The sequence below is a fragment of the Megascapheus bottae genome, chromosome 7, assembly GCF_031878675.1.
Source record: "Megascapheus bottae isolate mThoBot1 chromosome 7, mThoBot2.hap1, whole genome shotgun sequence".
Lineage (NCBI taxonomy): Eukaryota > Metazoa > Chordata > Mammalia > Rodentia > Geomyidae > Megascapheus > Megascapheus bottae.
The window spans coordinates 62295778-62312863 of record NC_143515.1 but is presented as its reverse complement, the minus strand read 5'-3'; the positions used below and the strand labels follow the sequence as shown (position 1 = coordinate 62312863).

Genomic DNA, 17086 nt, shown 5'->3' with positions numbered 1-17086 from the left:
TCTATATTCACGGTAACTCCTCTGATATCTGTAGTTAGTGATATTCTTTTAAAATGCAAATACTTTGTACTTGCTGTGCAAATAGATGCTAATTTCATGGAGTAGTGATGTCAGAGACACCTTTCAATGTCAGTAAACACATGTCATTGCCATTGTTCTCTAGTTGTGTGTTGTATAGAGATGTTATATAAGTATTTCACCATTTATTAGTGAATGGTATGTAGGTTACCTTCAGTTTACCATAGACTCAGACTTTTTTTGAGGCTTATGGAAATCTCCACAGGAGGGCCAGGAGTTTGTCCTAGTGGTTGAGTGCTTGCCTAGCATGCATGAAGACCCAGGTTCGATTCTTCGGTACTACATACATAGAAAAAGCCGTAAGTGGTAGAGCTCTAGCCTTGAGAAAGCCCAGGGACAGTGCTCAGGCCCTGAGGACTGGCCAAAAAAGAAGAAAAGAAATCTCCACAGGATAACGTTTTAGAAGTCAAATTTGTAGATTTGTGGACTTTTATGTATAACTTTTCTGCGAACTCAAGTTTTAGCATTTGTTCATTGGAACTACAATAGAATTGTAGGTGGAACAGTTGACATTTTAAATTAATTTTGACTTAAATTTGATGAATGATTTTTTTATTAGGAACTTGAATAATGTAGAAAATGTTCTTTTTAGTCAAATATTGTTCCCATCTTTGCACTGTATTTACCTTCCCTGTTCTGAGTTATTTCAATTTAAAATATAGGTCAAATAATGGCAGAGATTTATCTTTGTGCTTACCTTTGAAAGACAAATCACTTTGTCAGATTGGTTTTATATACTCGTGTTATTTAATAGTTGTGAGTTGTACTTACAGTTTGGCTCAAGTGGTGTAGCATACTGTTCATGCTCTAAACTCAAATCCCAGTACTTTCAAAACAAAACAAATGCTGATAACTTACTGCTAGGCAGTGAGAATCCTAAGTTAGAGAAGGGGTATAAAAAACTGTATGATCTGTTAAGCAGGGTAGCCTGTGTGCATAGTCCCAGATCCTCAGGATTCCTTGAGTTCCCAGGAGTTCAAGGATAGCCTGTGCAGCATAGTGAAACTCAAATCTGAAAGAAAATTAAAACAAAAAACAAAAAAAAGGAAAAAAAAAAACAAACAAACCCTAAAGCTTAGTACTATTCTGTTACTTGAGCAGCAAAATGGGAAGGGACATTTCTTGGTTAGTACACTTTTAGTGTTATATAGAAGAGAATAAAGTTATATTTGGTGCGTCCCCCTTTTTTGGTCAGTCCTGGGGCTTAAAGTCAGGCCTGAGCAATGTTCTAGAGTTCTACAACTTGAGCCACATCACCACTTCCAGCTTTTTCTACATATGTGGTACTGGGGCATTGAACCCAGGTCTTTGTGCATGCTAGGCAAGCACTCTATCACTAGTCCAAATTCCTGGCCTCTCACTTTCTTTTATGGTTTGCTAAGCCAATCAATCTACTATTGTTTGAAATTTCATACCAAAGTTTGGAATTTTCCATGTCTTTTACTTGGAATCTTGGTATTTCCTGTACCTTATACTTTTATATTTGAAATGATAATTAATAGCTTATAACTAAACATTGAAAATTTGTAAAACTTTTGAGTTTTGTTTGTTTTTGTGCCATTCCTGGGGCTTGAATCCAGGGTATAAGTGCTGTCCCTGGGGTTTTGTGCTCAAAGCTACCATTCTACCCTCAGAGCCACTACTCCATTTCTGGCTTGTTGGACATGTATTTGGAAATAAGCATCTTTCCTGCTTGGTGGCTTTGAATTATGATCTATAAATCCTGTGTAGCTAGGATTACATGGGCGAGCTGTTGGTACCCCACTTGAATTTGTTTGTAAATGTGTCTGTCATATGTTGGGCTTCATCACCCTAATAGCTGTTTTAAGTACCTTTTAAAATTTTTTTGTTTGTTGTTGGGCTTGAACTCAGGTCCTGAACTTTTGTGCTCCAGTTTTCTGGTGGTTCTTTGAAAATAAAAGTCATGGACTTCCCTGCCTGGATCAGCTTTGAACCCCAATCCTCAGATTTCAGCCTCCTAAGCAGCTAGTAGCTTGGTTTTTTTTAAATTTAAAAACCAGTTCTGGGCCCTGAATCCAGGCCCTCAACACTGTCCCTGAGCTTCTTGTCCTTAAGGCTACTGGTCTGACTTTGTTTGTTTTTTGGTCGGTTGTGGGGCTTGAACTCAGAGCCCTATTCCTGAGCTCTTTAGTTCAAGGCTACCCACTCTACCACTTGGAGCCATGGCACCCCTTCCAGTTTTCTGATGATTATTTGGAGATAAAAGTCTCATGGACTTTAGTACCTGGGCAGGCGTGAGTCACTGGTGACTAGCGGGTCTGGCTTTTTTGGTTGTTTGAGATCAGAATCTCATGGACTCTCCTGCCATGGCTGACTTCGACTCATGATTCTCAGCTCTGAGTAGCTAGGATTATAGGTGTGAATCACCAGACCCAGCTAATTGAGTTTTTTTTTTTTTTATACTTTTTCCAGGGAACAGACCTAAAGATTTAATATTGTAGCCATATTACTGAATTATCCTGTATATTCTAAGACTTCAGTAAGAATGATTGCAGGAGAAAATGTTGGGTTTGACATAGTGGCATAAGTATTTGTTTTATAATAAATACCCTGTAGTTTTATAATACCATATTTACTATTCCATGTGATATTTGAGGTAATTATAAATAGACATAGATGTGAATACAAATACAAATGTCTCAAAAGCCACTTAATTTTCATTATTCAAATAAGACTTTAGAATTTCCTTGATGATAATTATATTTTACGAATAAAATAATTATCCCATTATAGTTTGACAACTGCTTTATATAATGCTCTTATAAGGTTGTTATTATTGATATTTTTTTTCCATCTCAAAACCTACTTCTGTGTGTGGTGTTCACACCTACCACTGTAGTTAGGAAGTATGTGTAGGCATGTACTAATAGCACCAAAACACACAAACAAAAATCTTAATTTTTAAAAGTGATTGTTGAGTATTTGCTATCTTATGAGATAGCAAGTAAATTACCTTATGGACTTAATGACACTATTTTTTTTTTTTCTTTTTAGCCAGTCTTGGGGGTTGAACTGAGAGCCTGAGTACTATCCTTGGCTTTCCTCAAGGCTAGCACTCTACCACTTGAGCCATAGCACCATTGTTTTCTTGTCAATTTTGAACTGAAGAGTAAGGTGTTAATTCTTAGGGTAGCCTTTAGAAAGTAAATTGTTTAAGAGTGGTATAGTAACTCAACAGCTGCAATCCAAGGTACCCAAAAGGCTGAGATTGGGAGGACCACAGTTGAAGGTTTAACTGGGCAAGACTCCATCTCAACAGAGATGGAGCATACCTGTTATCTCTACTCTGGCAGGAAACATAATTAGAAAGATTATGGTCTCCATTAGTTTAAGCAGTAGGAGTAATTCTATCTCAAAAATAGCCAAAACAAAGGACCAGGGTCATGTTTCAAATATTAGAACATCAGCCTAGCAATTGTGAATCCCTGGATTTAGATGTCCGTACTGCTAGGTAGATGGTGAGAAAGGAAGTTTAAGTTTCTTTTGTCAGTCATGGGGTTGAACTCTAGGTTTCTAAATGTATACAATGAGACCTTTTTGACATTAGCTTTATAGCATTGTGAAATTTTTTTCTATATATACTGCTGAGTGTCACTTTCTTCTGAGGCACTTTTCGTTTGTTTTATCCTATTGAGATTTTATTGTCCTGTATTAATTGTACCAAACAGTGAGGTTCATTGTGAATTTCATATGTCTAATGTACTTCTTCACTCTCCCAGTACCCTCTCTTACCACCTACTGTTTTCTGTAGCTTGTGGTTTAGCCTGGAATGGTCTCAAACTCAAAATCTCTCTGTCTCTCCTGCCTGATTTCTGGAATTTCAGGAGTGTACCACTATACCCAGCCTAGTTCTTCATTATTTGTTCGGCTAAAACTGTTTAAACAAAAATGTGGAAATTGCTGGTTAAGCTCTAAATATTGGTTCTGTTTAACTTCTTTGGCATATATAATACTCTTTAATTCAGAGAAGTTATCTTAATAATCAGTTCCAATAAAAAATATCAAAAGGAGTTCCAAATTAATAAAAATAAAGTCATATTTGTGCACTACCATACCAAACATCTATGTCAAACCACTGATTTTAAATTTAAGTGAAATTCACTTTGTTGGCCAGAATTTGAAAACTTCTATTCCCTTAGGTTTGGAAAATAGTTGCCTACCTATGCAGAAAAAAGAAGTACTGATTTTTCATATTTTTTAATTCCAAATTATTTTCTGGCTTCATTCATTTCATAGTTTAGTGATGCTTATATAATAACTTAAAATTTAGGCCTTCAGAGTATGGGACGAAGTAAATTCCTTAAAGAGAGGGAGGGAGTGAAAGTCTTCTGCAAGCTCAGTGTAGTGGTGTACAGCTGACGTTGTAGTGCTGGGAAGGTGAGGCTAAAGCTAAAGAAACTTGAGTGACCAGTTAGGGCTATAGAGTAAAAACATCTCAAAAAAGAAAAGAAAATTAAAAACAGCTACTCAGGAGGCTGAGATCTGAGGCTTTCGGTTCCAAATCAGGCTGACAAGTACATGAGATTTATTTTATTATCAGGGTGATGTTTAGAGGGTTGTTACATTAATAAGGAAAGTACCTTCCTTCTTTGACATGGTTATCCATTCCCATGTTTTTCTCCCACGTCCCCCACCCCCTCCGAAGTTGTAAAGTTCATTTCCAACATATTGTCCTATGAATATCACTGTTACACTGGTTCATCCTTTGTCATTGTTCTCAACATCTGTTTTTCCTCTTTCCTTCCTTGATTCAAATTAACCCAATTCAACTTTGGTATATCAGATACCAAACTCAGATACAACAAACAGAAACAAAAAAAGTAAAGAAACCACATAGTACATTAAAAACAGCAACCACAAGGATAAGTCTCTTGTTTCCCTATTCTGGAGATCATTTTGCTTAGCCTCATAATATATGGCCATAGGTACATAGCTTTTTAGCTATTGTATTCCTCTGTTAGGAAAATCCTAGACACATACTAATTGTTACAAACAGTGGAGCTGTGGCTAGCAAAAGAGCTCAAGGGCAGTGCCTAAGTCCTGAGTTCAAGCCTTACAAACCTACCAAAAAGCAGGGGGATGGGGAGCCTTCATAAGAAGTATCAAAGGTTGGGTGCAGTGGCTCACACCTGTAATCATAGCTACTCAGGAGGCTGAGCTCTGAGAATCCAAGTTCAAAGCCAGCCCCAGCACTAAAGTCCATGAGACTATTATTTTCACTTAACCACCAGAAAACCAGAAGTGGCACTATGGCTCAAGGGGTAGGTTGATAGCATTTAGCTGAAGAGCTCAGGGACAGCACCTGAGCCCAGAGTTCAAGCCCTATGACCTGAGAAAAAGAAGTATCAAAGGGTAACTGAAACTACATACTTGCCAAGGACAACCTTTAGTTAGGTGTCTGTTGATATATGAGCCCAGTGTTTTCATTTCATACTAAGAATGAGAGATCAAAGTCTGGGAACATGGATTTTCTTAACTGCCACACTTATGACCTAGGCAACTAACAAATAGAAGTATGGAAGTGCAAGTGGAGCCCTAGTTCAGGTGGTAACAAGCTAACCCCGAGGACAAAAGCTTAGGGAGAGTGCGCTGGCCATTTGTTCCAGCCTTTAAGACCAACACCCAAAATGAAAATAGAAGTATTTCCTCTTTCCTTTTCCCCTCTCTCTCTTCCCCTCCCCTCCCCCCTTTCCCTTCTCCCTCTTCCTCCCTTCCTCCCTTCCTCCCTCCCTGGGTTCCTTCCCCTAGGGCTTGAATTCAGGCCTGGGCACTGTCCCTCAGCCTGTCTGTGCTCAAGGCAAGCACTCTACCAATGGAGCCACTGCACCAATTCTAGACTTTCCTGTTTATGTGCTACGGAGGAATTGTACCCAGGGTTTCATGCAATCACTCTACCACTAAGTCACATTCCCAACCCCCCTATATTCTTTTCTTAATGAGTATAATATTTTTGTTTCACCCTCTGTGCTTTACTCATTTCTTTCTTAGTTTCTTAAGGATAAGTCAATTTACCTTACTGTGGACAAGTTCTAATATATAATTGTTTATACTTATTAACAAGTTTATTTAATCATAATTACAGCTATTACTTTATATGGAATTTAGACTGAAAATAGCCTAGGCATATGTTTTGTCTCCCTGCCATAGGTAGTTGGTAAGGAAGTACAGTTTGTATATGCTAACACTGAAGTAAAAATAACTTCCTGGTCCCAATATTGGGATTAGAACTCAGGGCCTTAACTTTCACTCAGCTTTTCTGTTCAAGTCTGATGTCACTTGAGTCATAGCTTCACTTCTAGCTTTTTCAGTGGTTTAGGGGTAAAAGTTTTTTTGATTTGTTTTTCTGGACTGGCTTCAAATTGCATTTCTTAGATCTCAGTCTTCTGGGTAGCTAAGATTACAAGGATGAGTGCCCTGTAAAACAAGATTTTGTTTTGAGTTTTTCTCTTTAAGATGAAAATTTTAACAAGGATTTATTTTAGTATAGCAGGTTTAAAATAAGGAGAAATAGAAAACGAGAAATATTTTATGATTTTTATACAGGAGTTAAAGACTCCATAAGAATAATTTCAACTAAAATTATTTTTTCTGATAACCTTAGAAAGTTAAACACAATAATGTGAATTATATATATTTTCTGATATTTTCCTTTCACTTTTCAGTCTGAAGAATTTATTTTAGAAGCCAGGTACTGTGGCTCACACCTGTAATCCTAGTTACTCAGGAGGCTGAGATCTGAGGATCAAGGTTCAAAACCAGCCCAGGCATTAAGAGACTCTTATTGCCAATTAGTTACTAGAAAATGGGAAGTGGGGTTGTGGCTCAAACGGTAGGGTAGTAACCTTAGAACTGTGTTAGGACATTAAAAGATAGCATATTTTTACTATGAACACATTGCGTTCTAGCTGACCTAATTAATAATTGGTAGATTGCCCAAGTAGACTAAGCCTCATTACGTCTACTGGCTGGCTGGTGAATGTACAGCCTAAATAAGAAGTAAAGCAGGTTAAGCAATTTTGTATTTTCTTGCTCTTTTAATTCAATCGCTTGAAATTCCTTTTACCAAAAAAATTGAAGAATTGATACAGTCATACAGTAGAGAAGTGTTTATTTTATTTTCATTTTTTGTCAGTTGTGGGACTTGGACTCTGGGCCTGAGTGCTATCTCTGAGCTCTTTACCTCAAGGCTAATGTTCCACTCCTTGAGCCACAGCGTCACTTTGGGTGTCCTTGTGATTAATTAGAGATGAAAGTCTCAAGGACTTTAGTGCCTAGACTGGCTTGGAACTGAGATCCTCAGATCTCAGCCTCCTTTGTAGCTAGGATTATAGGCACGAGCCCCCACACCCAGCAGAGCAGTATTATGAAATAAACAAAAATACTCCCTCTACCTTTTTTTTTTCCCCCTCTTTTTTTGGTTGGTCCTTGGGTTTTGAACTCTGGGCTTGGGTACTGATCCTGAGCATTTCAACTCAAGGTTACCATCCTACTCCTTGAGCCACAGTGCCATTTTTACTTTTCGGGGCTTAATTGGAAATAAGAGTATCATAGACTTCTGTGCCTGGGCTGGTGGCTTTGAACCATGATCCTTAGATCTCAGCCTCCTGAGTAGCTAGGATTACAGGAGTGACCTACCAGCGCCTGGCCCCCTCTACCCTTTTATGACTGTTTCTTAAACATTTTATTTTGGACTGCTAAAAAAGAGCCAGATGGATACATACTTGAGTCCCAATACTCAAGATTTTAAGGCATGGGGTAATCACAAGTTTGAAACCATAAACAAATTTAAAAAACCCATTGTATTAAAAAAGGAATTTATAGCATGATTACCTAATTCTTTAAAGTTTATGTGTACTATTTTCACTTGAATATGAATGTAGTTAGCTGTGTTGTGTGAAAGTTTCTTCTGTTGCCTATGAATTAGTCACATGGTAAGGATGTATTCCACTGAGGTTTGCACATAGTCTTGGTCAAATTTATGTCTTGTTGGTCACTCCTACCTATATCATCTCAGATGGAAGTCAAAAGTGTAGCCATAGCTCACTCTTGTAATTCTGGTTACAAAGGAAGCTGAGATTAGAGAATCAGTTTTAAACTAGCCAGAGTAGGAAAGTTTGTGAGACTCTTATCTCTCAATTAGCAACCACGAAGCTAGAAATAGAGGGGTGTGTGTGTGTGTATGTGTGTGTAACCATGGCAATTTGGTTCTACCTTTGAATAAATGTAGCAGTTCATTGCTGTTTCAGAGGCAGGAACAAATTGATTGTTTTGTGTATAATATTTTCCTGTGGACTCTAGTAGCTAAATAATTGTGTTTTATAATGAATTCAGTATTACACAATTTTACCAAAAATTTAATGTAGGGATTTGCCGCCAATCAAAAAGCCTTAATTGCTTTCAGCCCAAGACACATATAAATGATTCTTTTATCTTTTGATAATGCCAGTTTTCATAGTTATTGCGAAGGTTCTTCCAGGTTCAGAGAACTTTAAAACAACTTATTTTGTAAAAATATCCTAGATTTCATGGAACAAAGCAATAATAGATTTAACTTTAGACCTTATGCTTTGGTTTCTATTATCAAAACATTTTCTACTTTTTCCTTTTACCTCAGCTCCTCATATTCATTCTTGAGCTGGGAGTTAAGCCTAGTAGTAGAGTGTTTGCCTAGCATGCATGAAGACCGGGGTTCCATTCTGCAGTACCACATATAGGAAAAAAAAAGCTGGAAGTGGTGCTGTGACTCAAGTGGTAGAGCAGTACCCTTGAGGAAGAAGCCCAACAACAGTGCTCAGGTCCTGAGTTCAAGTCCCAGGACTGGCTTAAAAAAAAAAAAGAAGACCTCATTCTCCTACCATTTAATGTGCCATATTTTTCCTAGAAGTTTCTTTTTTCAGTGACCTTTAGCAGATTCCATTGTTCATCAGTCTTTGCTTGATATTAGTAAGATGGAGTAAGCATTTGCTTTGCTTTCTTTTCTTTGTCTATGGCCTGGGCAATATGGTGAGGACTGAAATAAGAGGCCCCTCGAATGCTCAATAGATAACATGAAGTACTTTATTATGTTGGATGATGTTTAATCTGGACTAAAATTACTATAACTCAATTTGTGATTTAAATAAGTTGGCAGAGTGCTAGCCCTGAGGAAAAAGCCCAAGGACAGTGCTCAGGCCCTGTGTTCAAGCCCCAAGAAATCAAAGCCACTCGCCGATGGCTTACGGCTATAATCCTAGCTACTCAGGAGGCTGCGATCTGAGGATCATATTGAAGCCAGCCATACAGAAAAGTCCCCGTGAGATTCTTTTTTTTTTTTTTGCCAGTCCTGGGCTTGAGCTCAGGGCCTGAGCACTGTCTTTGGACTTTCTCAAGGCTAGAGCTCTACCACTTGAGCCTCAGCACCACTTCCGGCTTTTTTCTATGTATGTGGTACCGAGGAATCGAACCCGGGTCTTCATGCATGCTAGGCAAGCACTTTAACCACTAGGCCAAACTCCCGCCCCCCGCCCCCCCCCCCCCCCCCCCCGTGAGATTCTTATCTCCAATTCACCACTCAGAATCTGAAAGTGGCTCTGTGTGAGTGTTAGCCTTGAGCACTAAGAGGCTCAGGGGCAGAACCCAAGCCATGAGTTCAAACCCACAACTGACCCGCGGCCCTAACCCCCCACCAATAAAAAAAATTCCTTTTGTCATTGACCTGGTGCATTTCCCCTAGTTACTTCTTGCTTTCTTGAGACATTAGGAGCAAAGAGTTCTTTAGTACAGTATGTATTTATTTAGCCAGTCATGGGGCTTGAACTCAGGAACTGGGTCCTCTTCCAGGCTTTTTTGCTCAATATTATGTTAGCACTCTACCACTGGATCCACAGTTCTACTTCCAGCTTCTTGGTTGCTAATTGGATCCAGATAAGCATTTCATGGACTTTTCCTTTTCTTTAAACTGAAATCCTCAGTTCTCAGACTTTTGAGTAAGTTAGAATTACAGGCACTCAGGCTATTTATAAATCCCTACCTGTAAGCTTAATGTATTTTCAACTATAATTCCTGAAAAAGAGTTTTAGAACCAAGAAGTATAATGTGATGATTGTTTTATATTTTAAAGATAAATAAAGTTTCATGGGTAAAAGAACTTTTTTCACATCTTTTGCTGAAGTGCTAATTTTCAATGATTCTGAATCAAGACATTTTAGCTTATAGTCTCTAGGTAACTTCTTCCAGTGCCTTTATCTTATTTCATCTGATTTCTGGTTGATACTTTCTTTCTGACAAGTAGGAATGCTGGGAAGTAAATGGGTCTTTCCTGGCCTGGGAGTGGTGGCCTAGTGATAGAGTGCTTGCCTAATATGTACAAAGTCCTGGGTTCGATTCTTCAGTACCACATACACAGCAAAAGCTGGAAATAATGCTGTGACTCAAGTGGCAGAGTAAAAGTACTGCAGGACAGTGCCCAGGCCCTGAGGTCAAACTCCTGGACTGGCAAAAAAACAAAAAGAAGCACAAAAAGAATTGTTCTTTCTTATACCAAGAAAAGAGTAAGCACTTTTCATTTTATGCACTATAAATAAGAGAACCCAATTTTAATATCTGTTAAGACAATATCCAATTCAGTTTGGGTGGTAGTATTAATTGAGATCAATATAACATTTTTGAGGAATGGTATTTCTTTTTAATCCTTTTGTTTACAGAAGATCCGCCCATTTTTCTCACATCCTAGTTCAGATTATATTTCACAGAACCCAATTTCCCTGACTTAATAGCTATTTAGTTAGACTTCACAGCATAGTGGGAATGTTTGCAGGTGATGCTATGCAATAGTAGAAACTTCAGTTGCTTCCTCATATTTCTTCAGGGCAGTGATCACAACCAGATTCAACGTATGCACAAAGCAGCGGATATCATGGTAGCGGCCGTCGCTGATTGCTTTTACCATGTTGGATCCATTGTCAGTCTCAGAGGCCTACTTCCAGCTAGGTGCCTTGAACTCAAATAGCTTTTCACACAGACTTCAGGATGTGAGCTAAGGTATGGCCTTTTTTCATGAGCTGGGCCTACATATGGGTTGACAGTGACCTAAAACTTAAAAAAAAAAGAAGAAGAAGAACAAAAAGAAAATGAGGGCTGGGAGTTTGGCTTAGTGGTAGAGGGCTTGCCTAGCATGCACGAAGACCTGGGTTCTATTCCTCAGTACCACATACATAGAAAAAGCTGGGAGTGGTGCTGTGGCTCAAATGGTAGAGCTCCAGCCCTCAGAAGCTCAAGGACAGTTCTCAGGCCCTGACTTCAGACCTCAGGATGAGAGAGAGAGAGGGAGAGAACACTAGTTTTAGTTTAATGTCAGACAATGAATCACTGTAAACATCGATAGGCAGATAGTGTGTGGCCTTCTTATATTTTAAATATTGTTACCTTTTGGAGATTATCTCCTATACTACAATGCCTTTTCCTCCCCCACTGTATATGGGACTTTAATTCAGGGCCTGTATGCTGTCCCTGAGCTTTTCTCTCTTGCTCAAGGCTAGTGTCTTACCACTTGAGCCACAGCTCCACTGCTGGCTGTTTTTGTAGTTGATTGGAAATAAGAGTCTCACTGACTTTGCTTCCCCAGGCTGGCTTTGAACTGTGATCCTCAAATATCAGCCTCCTAAGTAAGTCACCCGTGCCCAGCTTTTTTTCCTGTATATTTTTGACAGGGTACTATACAAGTAAAAGTTCCTATTTGAACCCTGTGAAAATGTTTATCCACTTTATAATTTGACCATTGGCCTCAATATGAGATAGAAGAAATTGATTTGGAATAATTTTTTTAAGGGATCTAAAACTTACACTCTGGGTTCTTATACTCTTTTGGAAAGTCAAAACTTAGTTCACTATCATGTTTAGGCTATTTTTAACAACGCACTAATCTTTGGTACAACAAGAAGTTGGTTTTTTTTGTTTGTTTGTTTGGGGGCAGGGCGGGAGTTGGTCGTGGGGCTTGAACCCTGGACCTGGGCGATATCTCTGAGCTCTTCAGCTTGAGCCACAGCACCACTTCCGGTTTTACTGGGGGTTAATTGTAGATAAGAGTCAGTTTTGAACTGCATTCCTCAGATCTCAGCTTCCTGAGTAGCTAGGTTTCCACATGTGAGCCATTGTACCTAGCAGCTTCTGTTTTTGAGGGTATTCTATATATGCTGGAAAGTGTCAGAGTTTCTTGTTTTTTCAGTGAGGATATCCTTTCTGGAAAAAGTGTCCTTTCTTTCATGCTTTAAGATATGTTTCTTTAAGTTCAATCTTTGCTATGAAAACAGTGGACAATCTGACTGATCATGTGTATTTTAATTATAGCTATAACTACTATTTCCTACTTGCTGCTCTTGTCTTTTTATAATTCAGTGCACCCAGGGTTAACTTTTTTTAAAAACTCTATAGTAGAGAATCCTTTATCATTAGCAAAGGAAAAATCCTCATCCACTCAAAGTGAGTGCTGTCAACTGCTTTTGTTCTTTTCATGATTGTCAGTGTTTGACACTAGTTATTAATAGCTTCTGATAAATATAATTAAGAGTTGCTCAAGTTACTACCAGAATAATTTTTGAATAGGAAAGTGCTGACTAAGGGTAAAGTGGTCCATGTCTGTAATCTCAGGTCCTTGGAAGGCAGAGATTAGGAAGATCATAGTGAAGGGGAAAAATTAGAGCAGTTTTATAAGAAGAAACAATCCAGATATGGTGGTCGTTCACATCTATCATTCTAGCTACTTGGGAGGTGAACATAGGAGGTTTCAAGCACAAACATTTAAGACCTTACTTGAATGAACAGCAAAAGAACTGGGGCCGTCTCTTATATGGCAGAGCATTGCCTAGGAAGCATTAGCCCTGAGTTCAGTCTTCAGTACTGCCAAAGTAAGTCAAATAAGATGGCCAGGTAAAGCTATCAAATACAGTCTTGGTTATAGCAGTAAAAATACCTGATATTTCAGCTCAGTACCTGATATTTCACCACTAACTATATTCTTACAGTTCTTACTCTTACTTGTAAACATATGCATTCCTGTACATATACACAGAATTTGATAGTTGAAATAATATACAATATGTGTGCCAAATGGATTAAAAGAAAAGTGAATGTATATTCTCTGTGACTTCTTTAAACTCGGGCTAAGCCAGTAATGCAGGGACACATTTGGCCTTTTCACTTAAACCACCTTGCCAGATAATAGTGTGTATGCTGTATAGTTAGCAATATGTGTGGATACTAATCTTCATATACTTCAGGAACCAAATTCAAAACTCGTTAATTAATTCTGTATCCATGTGCTTTTGGTACAACAGGAATGAGTTTTTAGTTATAGTCTTATTACCTACCTTGAGGTTAAACATCAAATTTCTTCTAAGCTGGATCTTACCTTTGTGATGATACTTTCTCAGGAACCTATATTTTACTGTGAATTTCAAATTTCTCTTTCTCTTGGACATCAACATTTTTTAATAAAGAATTTATTAACATTGATTTTTATATCATATTTCAAATGACATGTTTAACAAACAAGTATTCAAGAAAGGAATCTCTATATACAATCACTGGCACTTAGTTTTTAGAACATAATCAAAATTAGGCTAAGGGTTTGTATATTATAGATACATATTAATCTATGTAATAAAACATATCTATAGAGTCCTAGGTTTTTATGTCTATGTAGTTGTGTTTATATTTCCAATACCATGTCCATAGTATTGGGTATGCAAATATTGAGTCCTCGCTATTGTACTGTTTGGATCTAATAGCTACATATTAAGAATACCATGAGCCTGGACCGGGAGTTTGGCCTAGTGGTTAAAGTGCTTGCCTGGCATGCATGAATACCCGGGTTCGATTCCTCGGTACCACATACATAGAAAAAAGCTGGAAGTGGTGCTGAGGCTCAAGTGGTAGAGCTCTAGCCTTGAGAAAGTCCAAGGACAGTGCTCAGGCCCTGAGCTCAAGCCCAGGACTGGCAAAAAAAAAAAGAATACCATGAGCCTTTTGTTCCTTTGGTCTAGACTGATGTTAACATTTTATATATTACTCTTGTTATGAATATTATTATTGCTAAGTAGTTGTAAGGTTATGAGTACTAATCCTTTTGTTGGCAGGTGTATATCTAGAAAAATCAATGGTATCATTTAGATTGTACTTCTGCATATATTAACATTGTTGTTACTTGATTAAAGAATACAGAGATTGTCTCTCTTTTTTTTTTTTGTTTTTTGTTTTTTGTTTTTTTCTTGGTTGGTTGTAGGGTTTGAACTCTGGGCCTGAGTGCTATCCCTGAGCTCTTCAGCTCACTCTACCACTTGAGCCACAGCATTACCTATGGTTTTGTGGTGGTTAATTGGAGATAAAAGTCCCACAGACTTTAGTGCCAGGGCTGGCTTTGAATCCATTGGCACCTGGCTTTTCTTTTTAAAATCTTAAGTAGTTCTTGGATGCTGGTGCTTCTCACCTATAATCGCAGGAGGCTGAGATTTGAGGATCCTGGTTCAAAGCCTACTTGGGCAGAAAAATCAGTGAGATTCATCTCCGCTTAGCCATCAAAAAGGTGTTAGTAGAGCTATAGCTCATGTGGTGAAGTACCATCCTTAAGTAAAAAGGACTAGTGAGAGTGAAAGGCCCTGAGTTTAAGCTCCAGTACTGGCAACAACACAACGCAAACTAAAAACCAATAAGCAATAAAGATTTTATTATGTGTCTAGTGTGTTGAGGATTTGACTAGTAGATTAAAAGAAAAATAATGTAAGTTGTGAATTGTGTACTAAAACTGTGTTCACCAACTGTCAACTGTGTTGACTGTTAACCCCTTTGTACAACTAAAGATCATAAAAATGTAAATGAAAAAAATGGGTGTTCTGCCCAGCAGTGGCTCATGCCTGTAATCCTAGCTACTCAGGAGGCTGAGATCTGAGGATCAAGTTTCAAAGTCAGCCCGGATACAAAAGGACCTGAGACTCTTATTTCCAATTAATCTCTAGAAAATGGGAAGTGTTGCTTGGCTCAAGGGTAGAGTGGTAGCCTTGAGTTAAAGAGTTCAGAGACAACGCCCTGGCCCAGGGGTAGGGCAGAAGCCTTGAGCTGAATAGCTCAGTGACAGCCCTCCAGAGTTAAAGCCCCATGATCCTTCCCCCCCACCCCCCCAAAAAAGGATATTCTGTACACTGAAACCCTGCAGGGATATATTCAATTTTGTTGTACAGTTGGGTACATTTTAGAGCCTGTTAAGAAATAGTTAAAAAAAAAAAAGTCTTTAAAACATAGTGTTTCATTAAATGTTCAGTATGTAGAAATAGTTGTGGTAAGATAGCCAGTAGTGAATGTACACTTTACTATGAATATCAAATTTATCTTTTATTTTTAACATACAGTTAGTGTTACTATAAAAACCTGTATATGGTTCCTTGATTCTTATGTTTTGGAAAATTCCCATGTCTTGTTGATTCCTTTGTCTTCCCCTTTTAGAAATGATTTCTCTATATTCAGAGGGTATTATTATTGTTATTATTATGTGCCTGTTCTGGGGCTTTACCTCAGGTCCTGGATGTTATTCCTGAGCTTTTGTGTTCAAGACTAATTAATACTCTTCCACTGAGCCACATCTCCAGTTCTGGTTTTTTGTTTTTAGTTTTTGGGGAGTCTCAAGGACTTTTTGCATTTGCTGGCTTCTAATCACAGTAAGATCACAGCCTCCTGAGTAGCTAGGATTACAGGTGTGAGCCATGGGGCCAGATCTCAGCCTCTGGAGTAACTAGAATTGTTATTTTTTAATAATGTGACATTTGTACAATGTTTATCCTTCAGCTAGTTGGAGTACTTGCTCATAACTTCATTTATTATTTAGGTCTTAACCTAGCAATAATCAACTTACCCCTTAAAATTTATAACAAAGGCATTGATTCCTTTATTCCAGTGTTTTAAAAATACAATTTTATTATTATTAAGGTGTTGTACAAAAGTATGGTCATTTTTTAAGTCTGACAATGAGTACTTTTTTTTGGACAATGTCACCTTCACTTTTCTCCACTTTCCCCTTCATTTCCTTGCCAACAGATAATTCATATTATCATTTCATTCTTTATTTTTTTTATTAGTCATGGGACTTGATTCAGGACCTGCGTGTCATTTCAATTTTGAACGACTGATTTCTGCAGGTTTTTATTTCCATTCTTAAAAATATAATTTTCTTTGCATTTCTTTCCATATTACAAAAAATCAGATCTAAAAGGGAAAATGTTAAAACAGGCGTTAAACCAGATACATCTGATCAAGAACCAGAAGGACTTACTCTTTTGGTGCCAGACATCCAAAAGACTGCTGAGATAGTTTCTGCTGCCACTACCAGTCTGCGGCAAGCACATCAAGGTACAGTAATACGTTTCTGTTATTTTTCATCTAGCTGTAGAAAATTGCCTTCCTATTCCAACTCAAATGTTTGGTCCTGTCAATTTTTGCTGTTTGTCAGTCTTTAGTTATGCATAGCTTGTAATTGTATACCATTTATCTCCTCCATATATGATTAGTGGGTTAATATTTATTTCATAAGGGATTATATTTTTTTCTCACTGAAAGTAATAAAATTATAAAATGCCATTTTGATTGGTAGGAAATTCTACCTTAAGACTTATATGAGAATTTTAGTATAAACAGAAGAGAACTGTGATTTTGCATTGTCGATCAATTCCTGCCATTTTCAAAGTTTATTAAGAGTTTATTTATTTATTTACTTACTTAATTTATTTTGTCAGTTTAAACTTGAACTCTGGGCCTGGGCACTGTCCCTGAGCACTTCAGCTCAAGGCTACTGCCCTACCCCTGGACCTAGGTGTTGTCCTGGAGCTCCTCAGCTTGAGGCAAGCCCCACTTCCCATTTTCTAGAGATTAATTGGAGATAAGAGTCTCAGGTCCTTTTGTGCGCTGGCTTTGAACCTGATTATCAGATATCAGCCTTCTGTGTAGCTAGGATTACAGGTGTGAGCCA

The 17086-nt window shown here is 38.0% G+C and overlaps 1 protein-coding gene across 10 annotated transcripts in view; it reads left to right on the top strand.

Moving 5' to 3' along the window:
• Positions 1-17086, top strand: part of Birc6 (baculoviral IAP repeat containing 6) — a 186928-nt gene that overhangs the window by 153156 nt on the left and 16686 nt on the right. For all 10 annotated transcript variants that reach the window (XM_090337185.1, XM_090337184.1, XM_090337183.1 and 7 more), the window contains exon 67: positions 16325-16470. In XM_090337185.1, the coding sequence (XP_090193311.1) occupies positions 16325-16470 (146 nt within the window). The remainder of the gene's footprint in view (positions 1-16324; positions 16471-17086) is intronic.